Source organism: Prionailurus viverrinus, chromosome X (genome assembly GCF_022837055.1).
Source record: "Prionailurus viverrinus isolate Anna chromosome X, UM_Priviv_1.0, whole genome shotgun sequence".
Classification (NCBI taxonomy): Eukaryota; Metazoa; Chordata; class Mammalia; order Carnivora; family Felidae; genus Prionailurus; species Prionailurus viverrinus.
In genome coordinates this window covers 63,643,706-63,655,668 of record NC_062579.1, presented here as the reverse complement: position 1 = coordinate 63,655,668, position 11,963 = coordinate 63,643,706, and the positions used below count along the sequence as shown (strand labels likewise).

At 35.9% G+C, this 11,963-nt stretch overlaps 1 protein-coding gene across 1 annotated transcript in view; it reads left to right on the top strand.

Annotated features, from left to right (window-relative positions):
• The first annotated feature begins 1,537 nt into the window (after nucleotides 1-1,537).
• The window catches only part of POF1B (POF1B actin binding protein), a 120,086-nt gene continuing 109,660 nt past the window's right edge, over nucleotides 1,538-11,963 (top strand). Inside the window, exons 1-2 of the mRNA XM_047845070.1 lie at nucleotides 1,538-1,586; nucleotides 1,725-2,048. Coding sequence (XP_047701026.1) covers nucleotides 1,767-2,048 — 282 coding nt within the window. The 5' untranslated portion in view covers nucleotides 1,538-1,586; nucleotides 1,725-1,766. The remainder of the gene's footprint in view (nucleotides 1,587-1,724; nucleotides 2,049-11,963) is intronic.

Here is an 11,963-nt window from a genome sequence, read left to right as displayed (position 1 = left end):
TCGGATGCTCAACCGACTGAGCCACCAGGCACCCCTCAAGTGTATTTTTTATTTCATTGATTATGTTCTTCATCTCTGATTGGTTCTTTTTTATCTCTTGTTCAGGGTCTCACTTATGCCCTCCACTCTTTTCTGCAATCTAGTGAGTATATTTATGATCATTATTTTAAATTCTCTATCAAGCATGTTACTTATATCCATTTTGCTTTGGTCTCTTGTTATGGTTTTGTCTTGCTCTTTTATTCGGCAGATATTTCTCTGTCTCATTTTGTCTTACTTTCTGTATATGTTTCTGTGTGTTAGGAAAGTGAGGTGCTTCTCTTGTTGTTAACAATAATAGCCTTATAAAGAAAAGATCCTATAGTGTCCTTCAGTGCAGTATCCCCTGTTCCCCAGGGCCTTGAGCTTCAGGGAGTGTCTCCTATGTGTGTTGCATGTGCTCTCCTGCTGTCTTGGCCTCTTTTTCATTCAGTCTGGTTGTCTGCAAATGCTCTCTTTGCCTATTGTGGACAATGTTTGGCCCCCAGCAGGGGTGAAGTGCATTTTAGGAAGGTGCAGTGGTCTGCTTGTGAAATGGGACCTGCCCCTGCTGCTGCCTGACTGACTGAGTTCCCACAAAACACACAGTTCAGAAGATGTGGTGTTGACAGATTTGGGGCCAGGTTTCTGGAGGAAAGGCCCACTGTGCCAGGACTGAGGCCAGTGTGACTGGGAAGAGTGGATCCCCTGAAGTGCAGGGAATGCAGGGCTTGGTGCAAGCAAGTCAGGTAGTGAGTGTTGGTGTTGTTCCTGCAGGTAGCCATTGTTTATCTTGTGGTTGGGGAAGGGAAATGGAACCTGCCAGCGCCTTTGTTCCTGGAGGGGTCACCCCCTGGTCCCTGTCTCACTAGGCTATGCTCTGAGATGAACAAATCACTGTAGGTATGCATTATGATCTCTAATTTAAAATAGTAATAAGTGCTGAGCACAGTTCAATGTACATTAGAAAGTCATACTAGGTCTGGTTCAAGATGCACAGGCCCATAAATTAGAGTTGCTAGAAGTAGACCCCAAAGCAATCTCCCTTAACTGTAATTACCAGCTGGGGTTTGCAAAGAATGCAAATTTATATGTAAAAATTAGGGTGTCCTTAGGCAAATACCTTATATTTTGGTCTGGGACTCTGGAATGATAACACCCATGCTTGTAATTTTCTTTGCTAAGCTTAAGAACCATGAGTAAGTCACTTTCATGTGATGTTTGTGACTTTTTTTCTCTAGTAAATTTAGGCATGAGCATGTCTTTGTCTGCCTATTTACAGTTAAATGAATTTCCAAGCCTGTGGACTTGGAAGCTCTGGCTTCAGCCCTAAAAATCCCACATTTCTGTTCTTTTCAAACTCTCTTACCTACTCAAATGCAGCCTTGAATTTCCGTGGCAAAGCAGGGCCTCTCCTGGTAGGTAAACCTGCCAGGTGAATCCACCCCTGAGGGGTGTGTCTGTACCATTTCCTGGAGCAATCTCACAGGGTGACTCAACTTTTCATTTGCACTCAAATACCTGCTGCCTCCTCTGAAGCTGCCAGACCTGCTCCTGCTGCTGCTCAGGTAACTCTAACCTCTCCTGGGCACCATTATAAGCAGAGGGGGTTGATAAATGGCTTCTACATGTGCATGCTTGCCTTCCTTCCTACCCTTATTCATGAGCGCTCTCTCTCTCTCTCTCTCTCTCTGTTTTTTCTGTAGGGAGAGTGTCTGTGGAGTACTTTGCTGACCACTGAGAACATCATGAGCTCAAGCTGTTGGAATGAGAACAGCAGCAGTAGCTGTGGGACTCAGCAGCCCCCAGAGGTGCCGCAGTGCCAAACCCAGCATTACCACTGCCACCATCAGTCAAGCCAAACCCAGCACCTTCCAGAAAAAAATGTAGTGTATGAGAGAGTGAGAACCTACAGTGGGCCCATGAACAAGGTGGTTCAGGCCTTGGACCCCATCAACTCACAGGAAGTGCTCTCCCCTCTCAAAACTGCCTCCTCCTACCAAAATTTGGTTTGGAGCAACCATTCTCAGGTACCACAATGATAGTTAAGCCAAATTCATAGGGGATGTCTTCAACCTCATTTCTTTTCTTTCAGCTTCTCTGCCTCTGTTCTACAGGATGTTATCTCTTGGTGGATTGCAGCTATATATGCAATGTACAGTCACCTAAATTCCATCTCTTGCTGTTTTTTCACTTCCTAGTGCTTGTGGTTGTTTTAACAGCTTCAGTGAGTTTTATAATCTAACTAGAGCATACGATGACTCATTTTTTGTTGGATTTGATTGGAATATCTGACCCGAAGTATTTATTTGCCTTTACCGCAAAAACAATCCCCAACTTAAATACAATGATTTTTATAGAGTAAGTTCCCACTGATTCACTTGATTTCAGAAACAAATAGATTTTTTTTAAATATCAAATATGGTAGTACAGGGGCAATGGCTTATATGGAGTGATGAGCAACTATTTGTGTTCAGCAAATGCTGTTCCAGGATAAGTGATAGGCACAAATATCATTTCAAATTGCTGTATGTGTTTCATCTTCTGAAAACAACACACTGGTTCTTGTATAGCCAAAGTGAATAATTTATGAATATTGGCAGACAGAGGATTGAAAGAGTGGATATAGGACTGAGGAAAGCAAGATGTAAGTAATTGTTATATAAAAGTTTAAAAAGGCAGAACTTTAAGGCACCCTTTAAAATAAAATAAATTTGCTTTTAAAGGGGCTATTTAGCATTAGTATCTGTGCTAATAATCTTGCCAATGAATGTAAAAGAACATTGCAAGACTATGTAAAATTAACAGCTCTGTTTGTTTTCATTCTTTGAATCCCTTTACATTAAATTTGTATGAATTTAAGCTTTCTGGAAACATCTGTCTAAACTAAAATTATGTTTTCAAGATAAAATTTATACAGTAAAAAGTTCAAAAAGCAACCATTGGGATGATATTATCTGATGTTGGATTCTTGTATAAATCTGGAATAATATGGGTTATTTTCCCAAAAACCACAATGTAAAGTAGAATATAAAGCAAAATTTCTAAAGTATATAATAAAACTTTTTAAAGAATTTTGAAAGACCTAGATAACACAACAACTACAAAGACCACAATTTTACTGACATTTTGTGCCTAGCTTAATTTGGGGGGAAAATTATGAAGAAAAAATCCAGAATTTACTGTAGGTAATTTTCTAGTTGAAAAAAACTTCCACCTGTATTGAAGTCAAAGGAAGAAAATATAAAGATAAAAAAAATACTACTTTGCATAACTGATAATAATAATGCAAATGTAAATTCTAATATTTAGTATTAGGATGTTAATGAACAACAAAGTGGGTATCATGTATGTTCCTTAGTAGCCCCAAAACAATGCAAAAACAGGTTACTATTATCATAGAAATGCTAAAATCACCCTGTCATAGTTATTTAAAAACATTAACCCTTTTTCTTGTCAACTTGCTAGTAAAGGAAATATAGATAAAAATTTAAGAGTGGAAATTTAACAAATTGTAAATATTGACTACAGAACAAATTTTAGGATCACTTTATTGTATACTCCTTAGTTCAACTGTCCTTTTTAAAAATCCCAGGACCAAGCTGGTCAAGCTTTTTTACAAGACTTTTCTTCTTTCTATCTGGCAATTGCTAAAGCAATCCTTATAAAACTATTGCCATCCTGAAGCACAGTTTCCCATAGACAAATTTATAAAGAACCCTAGGGAAATCAAGTATTGCCACAAAAACTTGGATAAGAGATTGGAATGGAGAATGTTGTGAAGTTTGAAGTTTTTTTTAATTGAAAAGAAAAAAAAAAGGTTGTGTGAGGATGAGGTAAGTGAAATTCTATATATTTAGTAAAGGACAAAACTAAGAAGTTTCATTCCCTTAGTGAAACAAGAAGAAAATTTGACTATAAAATTTCAAACCTAGTTAGATATCAAAGGGCGTTCACAAATCCACTAAAAGATAATTTGGCAAGAATTATTTAGGTAGCTGTCACAAACAATGTGATGAAGAAACTCTTCTATTTTATTTTTCTTTCTCCCTATTTCTTAACAGGATGTCATTGTGTAAAGTAGAACCTAGATTTTATATGAAATTACCTTCCTGGTAATGTAATGGGTAAGATGTGGCAGAAGCTTTATTATGTACCATGCCAAGAAAAATCAAACAGCACATATTACTCAAAATCTTTTTTTGTTTGTTTCATGTTTTAATAAAGTCTCTCTTTAACATGCCATACTTTAGAGCCATTTTGAGTTGGTATGTAGCAACTATTCTGAGGCTAGAGTTTGTCATCCTGGCAGCTAGGCCTGTGTATTATAATCAATTGTTGCTTACCATAAATTCAGTTAAACTTTTACTTTAATTGCCTTTAGCATTTTGGTGTTTTGGATGACATTCAGATAATTCATAAGATTTAAAAATATATAATTGGGGTACATGACTGTCTCAATCAGTAGACCAGGTGACTCTTGATCTCAAGGTTGTGAGCTCAAACTCCATGATGAGCATGGAGCTTACTGTAAAATAAATAAAATAAATAGGGGCGCTTGGGTGGCAAGCGTCAGACTCTTGATTTGGGCTCAGATCATGATCTCATGGTTCCCGGGATCGAGTCTTCTTTTGGGCTCTGCACTGACAGCTCAGAGCCTGCTTGGGATTCTCTCTCTTCCTCTCTCTCTGTCCCTACCCTGCTCATTCTCTCTCAAAATAAATAAATACACATTTTAAAAATAAATAAATAATTAATTAAATAAATAAATAATAAAATATACTTGTCAGTAGTAAAATATGTTCCCTTTGAGAAACTGAAATTGTCACTCTTCTTTGTTTCCTGAATCTTAATTTTAGCTTATGTAGTAGACATTTTAGATTTAACCAAATGCTTTTTGCAGCACTTTAGTATTTTCTGTTTCTTTTTAGTATATTGTTTTCCTCTATTGCTTTCTTGTGCACTCAGATGGGGTTTATAAATATAAATATTTTAAATTTCTCCAGATATAATGTTGCCCTGTTTCTCATCTATAATTAATAGATATATTTCATTATTCTCTCAGTTATTGTTTTATCTCATTGATAGAACAGAGAAAATTGAATGTAGAAAGCAGTTGCTGATGAAATTACATAAATTAATGCTAGAATTAAAACGACCAGATTTATATATATGGACAGGTAAAATCAAACACAAGGGTAATCAAAGGCACAGATGCATTTTAAAACTGAACGCGATCTTGTAAATAAATGGAGTTCTAGAAACTACACAAAACAAAATAAAACATTTTACAACTCAACCTTTTAAAAAGCTTAAATATTAGCTTACCATTATCAACACAAAATGAAAAACTGTCTTAATGAATACCATTGATGTAAAATTAGTGAACATATATGTTTCCCATCTACTAATTAGCTTTTCATGAAGTTTAAGATATTTTCCATGTATGCAAAGGAGCTCTTTTGCATGAGAGAGAATTGAATCAAAATAAAAAAAGTGTTTTTACATTTTTTAAATGTTTATTTTTGAGAGAGAGACACAGAGACAGAGACAGAGACAGAGTATGTGCAGGGGAGAGGCAGAGAGAGAGGGAGGCACAGAATCCGAAGCAGGCTCAAGGCTCTGAGCTGTCAGCACAGAGCCCAATACAGGGCTTGAACTCTTGAACCATGAGATCGTGACCTGAGCCAAAGTGAGATGCCTAACCGACTGAGCCACCCAGGTGTCCCCAAAATAAAATATTTTTTAATACCAGTCATTAATTGAACTGAATATTTATTAAATGCCTATTATATAGAAAACATAGTAATTATTTGGATAAATACCATTTGCTTATCCTAGAGAAAATCCATGTTGAGGATAGATGTGTAGGAAGTGGTCTGTAAGTGTTCCATATGTCTACATTTAATTTTTAAATATAATTTTGTGCTTTGGCCATCAATATTTTATTGAATAAAATAAGTTTTGGTGAAAGAAGGGACCTCTTAATATGTGTGCTGCATGGGTTACCATTCTTCTGAATTTAAAACTTGAAACCAAATTTAACTCTAGAGAGCTTCCCGGGGAGAATCTATGTTTATGTGTGTTATTGATAACTTCTGCTATCAATAATTAGTCAGCTTGGGCTTAACTTTAGGTGATATTTTCCCCTTTTCTTTGGTTACAAAGATTGTGGATAGCTCCCTCACTGTGCCAGGATTTTTATACACTATCAGAAAAATTTCCTCGTCTGTGTGGAGAGGTGTGTTGCTTTGATACATTGTTGTTCAAGGGTGTGGTCAATAACGTGAATGATTGTTCAGGGAAGTAGGTTGCCTTAAAATGGAATGAGGTCATAGGATAAAGAGGCCCATGTTTTCAGCTTTGGTCAGCCTTGTTTTGCTTACAATTAAATAAAGCCATAGAAATCGTGAGTGCAACTAATTGCTGGGTAAAAATTCCCATGGCAGTTGTCTCTTATTTAAGGGAGGTTTGATAAATTGCTGGGCCTGTTTTCAGGCCATGGCACTCACAAGCTTTCCTTGTGTGTGTATTTGGAAAGGTGGGGGAGGGGGCATGGCAAGGGGAAAGGAGGTGAACTGGTCCTTTAACTGCTATGATCCAAATTTCTTTGTTCGGTAATTCATGGTAAAATAACCGGGAGAGTTGCCATGCTCTTAAATCCCACTTATTTTTATTAATTTTTTTTACTATAGCTGAGACACAATGCTACATTAGTTTCAGGTGTACTGCATAGTGACTCAACTTCTCTATACATTATGCTATGCTCTCCACAAGTATAGCTGCCATCTGTTCCTCTACAGTATAATTACAATATCATTAACTATAGTTCCTATGCTGTTTATTATTTTTATTATTTATTATTATTATAAAAAAAATGTGAGTGGGGGGAGGGGCAGAGAGAGAGGGAGAGAGAGAAATCCCAAGCAGGCTCCAGGGGGGCTTGAATCCAGGAACTGTTAGATCATGACCTGAGCCTAAATCAAGAGTTGGACACTTGGACACTTAACTATCTGAGCCACCCAAGTGCCCCTGTGCTGTTTATTCCTGTGATTTATTCATTCCATACTGGAAGCCTGTATCTCCCACTCCCCTTCACCTATTTTGCCCATACCCTCACACCCCTTCCTTTTGGCAACCATCAGTTCTTTCTATTTATAGGTCTGATTCTGCTTTTTGTTTGTTAAACCCCATTTAAAAGTAAAAACTTTTGGGGGCGCCTGGGTGGCTCAATTGGTTAGGTGACCTACTTTGGCTCAGGTCATAATCTCACGGTTCATGGGTTTGAGCCACACATTGGGCTCCCCCTGACAGCTCAGAGCCTGGAGCCTACTTCGGATTCTGTGTCTCCCCCTCTGTGTCTCTCTGTCTCTCAATAATAAACGTTAAAATTAAAAAAAAAAACAGAATGCCTCCTAAATTTGGAGCACACTTTAAAAAAATAAATAAAAGTAAAAACTTTTTGTAAACAAATATTTTTTAGCTAACTTTTTTTTTTTTACAATAACAGCTATGGCAATAGCATCTTTTTTTGATTTCCAATGGAGCATATATATACTTCTAGTTTTTAAAGACAAAAAGCATGTACAAAGAGACTGTACACTTTATTTTTTCTCCTAGGTTCCTTCAGGAAAGGAAGAGAAAGTCTCTTATATGAGGAATTCCCTTTGGAGGAAAGGGATGAGGGGAAGAAGTCCTATTACTAGTACATTCTAATACATCCTATTGCTTTCTTTACATGAGAACAGAATTACAGATTTTATTCTAAATCAAGGAAGTATTTGCTTCATCTAAAAAAATATCATTAGAATTTATATGTTTCTTCCTGTACAAAGTTCAGAACAACATTCAACAATAACCTAAGGCAGGCATTTAACCATGTTACTAACGTTGAAAGGTTTTAACAAAAGCATCTTTTTTACTATTCAAGAAATTTATTCAAATGGCAGTTTGCCTTGGCAAATTCTGCCAGCATAAATGTCAGGTGGTTTTTAAAGACATTGCCTCTTTTGAAACTGTTAGTCCTAAACTGTTCCTAAGTCACTATTATTATGTTCAGGGATTCTCACAGTCATTTTAAGACTCCTTCTTGGAACATTATATTATTTATTAGTTTTTAAAAGTTTTAAAGTTCAAATTAGATAGCATGAGAGTTCCATTCATTTCAACAAGCTTCCAAATATTTAGAAAACAAAGTCCTATACTATGAATGTAATCTCTTACCTAATTGTCATTCCCAGAAGTCTTGCCATCTCTCCTGTATCTACGGCACCAAAGTCTTGAACTCTTTGATAAAATTATCAGTAAGAAAATGAAAGCCAATAGATGTTGGCTGAAGAGGTTCATATTTTTCAGATTGAAAATATGAGTCACAAAAAAACACTGTGTGGAGAAAATGTCCATAAATATGAATCTATTTGGAATGGCTTATAGAGAGGCAAATAATAAATGGGCAGTGATAAGGTAGACTTTAGCAGAACAAAACTATGAAACAATCTAGTGTAGTGGCTAAGAATGTAGACTTATGTTTTAAATGTCTTAGGTTTAATTCCTGGTTCAGGGACATGCTATCTATGGGGATCAGTTGCTTAATCTGTAAAATGGGACAATAATACTTAACTCATAGGATAGTTGTTAGGGTCAAATTCGATAACATATGATGGAAAACACACAGCATAGTGCCTAACACACAGTAAGTATTAAGTCCTAGAGCCTAGAATAAATTACTTGACCTCTCAGGACGTCAGTGTCCTTATGGGTAAAGTGGGGACAATAATACCTTTCCTCAGGGTTTTAGTAAATATTGAATAAGATATCATGTCACGGTGTCCAGCACACTACCTGGCATAGAGCACTCAATAATTCTTTCCGATTTTATCATTGATTTATAAAAATATAGCCAAAAAACCCCTTAGCGCCACAGACAAAATAAAATAATAGATAATGAATAGGGTATAAAATAAGAGCTTTTTTAACACTGGAAAGATTGGGTAAAGACATATGCTTGAAAGGCTTATTAGGGCTCTACTAGCTAAGAGAGACTAATGAGGAAAATCATTAAAACAATTTTCTAAAACTCATGGTATATGATCAAAATGCTAGAATAGCAGGGATGTATTTATAATGTTTACTGGCATAAGTATCCTTTAGAAAGAGTAATTTGGAAGTTCCCATGTTTTTAGTGTCTTTGATATTTTAGATGGAGTGTTTTTAGTTTGTGGTTTTGTTTTATTCTTCTAAAATGTAGTGACACTGAACATTAAAGCTTGTTTGCTGTCTGATTCTTACCTAATGTTTCTTCTAAAGCTGCACTTCTAATAGGGTAACTTGTGACTATTTTCATTTATATCTAAATTAATTAAAATCAAATAAAATTAAATACTCCATTCCTCAGTCACACTAGCCACATTTTAACTGTTCTACAGCCATATGTAGCTAGTGGCTGCTATATTGGATAACACAAATATAGAACATTTCCACCATTGCAGAGTGTTCTACAGGACACTGCAAATCTGTATATTCAGGCTACTCATTTAAATATAGAAATACCTTTAAGATCATCACATTCAAGAAAATTTATGGTGGTACAAATGTGTGATCAAAGTGTTGTCAATTTACATGATCAGCTATAATGGGTAGATTAAAATGAAATAAAAATGAAGCCATAAATGCTCAAAGTATAAGTTTACAGGAAAAAGAGAATTAAATTCATAAACCTTTTTAAAAAGAAATGAATGAAATATTTTTATGTATATATGCCTGTATGTATCCTTCTAGCTACATGATTTTCCTGGAACCTCACTTTTTGACAGAGTAAATGGTTAAGAAGATGAACAAGATGAAAAATTACATCCCTCAATCAAAATGCATCTTTCTTCTTTCTTTCTTTCTTTCTTTCTTTCTTTCTTTCTTTGTCTTTCCTTGTTTTTAAGGTTTATTTTGAGAGAGAAAGTGCATGCTGTAGGGGGAGGGAGGGAGGAAGAGAGGGAAAATCCCAACCAGGCTCCGCCCTGCCCTGTCAGCAGGAAGCCCAAGTTAGGGCATGAATTCCCTAACAGTGAGATGACCTGAGCAGAAACGTAGAGATGGATGCTTAACCACTTAACTGACTGAGCCAACCAGGCACCCCCAAATGCATCTTTCCTTGTTTTGGACACATGATCTGGGTTTCATAGCCTCTCTGAAACTACCTATCTCCCTTAACCTACTGAATCAATTTTAAACTTTAGTAAGGTTCAAATGCCATTCCCATTTTTACAGATGTGGCAACTGAAACAGTGAGATGTTATATGACTTACTGAAGTTCATATAGGTAGTATGTGGTAGAACTAAAATTTAAATCTAACAGTCTAGTTCCAGGTCTATACTTGTAATCACCATATTCCTGGTCTACGCATTTGACTCTTATTTATCTCACACAGTAACATCTGATATCTGATTCTTACTTATACTTCATGATCATTTCCTTATATGTGCTTCCATTATGAACCATTTAAAATCTTTTGACACAAGCCGGGGCATAAATAATAATATAATGAACATTTAAATACTTTAAAACTTTGTTATTTACAAAGAAGGCTGACTTTTTTGCTGCTGTTCAGAATTCTTTTTTAAAATATTTTTCTTATAGATTGTATTGACTGTTTTGTATTAAAATATACAAGGCTCTAGCACTGGATAATAATAAGTTCATTAAATTTTTAGTTATTTAAAAGTTAATAAATGCTTTAGGAGAACATTGATAGAAATAGTAAGAAATAAAGTGAGCTTTATTAAGAAATAAAGTGAGATTTTACCTTAGCATGGAATTTATAATCTCAGCAATAAAATGATATTTCATTTGTAATACAGAATCTTTTCAAAAAATTTGATAATCGAGTTCCAAAATTAAGTTCAAACTCCTCACCATGATGATGTCAAAGGATCTCCTAGATCCTTAGAACAGTCTTATCCTAATTTTCCAGTCTTATCTCTCACTACCTGCTTCCTCCCACCTTGTGTTCTGGACACACTGTACTGCTTTCTGTTTCTTGAGCAGACTGAGCATTTTGCCTCCCTTCTATCCCTGCCTTTGTTCATTTCATTCCCCACTCTGGCAACAGCCACCCTTCCCTCACATCTCCGGAATTCTACCTATCCCTCAAAATACATCTGGAAAGTTATCCTCTTGAAGACATCTCCAATTCTGAATCTTCTTACCCTCTCCTCAGTGTAGTACTCCACTCCCACCTCCATCCCAGATGTGTTCTCCTACCTAGTATCACTTTATATTATTTAACTATAACACACTTATAATACTGAGTAGTATATTATTGATGTGGTCCTTCTTCCCCTCCACCATAGACTCTACACTTGTTGAGGGTTGAGATTTTTTAGAAATCAAAACTCAAAGACAAATCAAAACAAATATTTTGGGGAATGGGATGGAACTGGAAATTCTCTCTTACACTCTTTCTCTCTTCTTTTTCCCCCCTTTCCCCTCTCCCTTCTCTCCCAGCTTTTCTGTGTTTTCTCTCCCCCCCACATTATGATCATGGCTTGCAAAAATGCCTGAATGTGGCTGTAAGCAATGGCTTTAATAAAGATATATAGTTATGATTGTTTGTGGGCTTCACCTTTCTATGCCTTCTCTTTGAACTGAAAATGGAAAGTAGGACACAGATTGCTTCTTTAAAAAAGTGAACAACACATAATGTATATATTAAGAAGCTATTTAATAAGCCAATTCATTTTCTATTTTAGTTCTTTGGTCACATTAAGCATTTATATTTGATTTATATTTTTCCCCTATGAACAAATATTTATTACTTATGGCAAATTCTGTTAAAGGGTTAGTGGCTCTGATCTGTCATCATATTATTTCCCAGGGATCTTTTTGTGATATTCCCTTTAAGCAAATTATAGTTTGAGGCTGCTAATTAGTCTGCTTATAAAGATATTTTCTT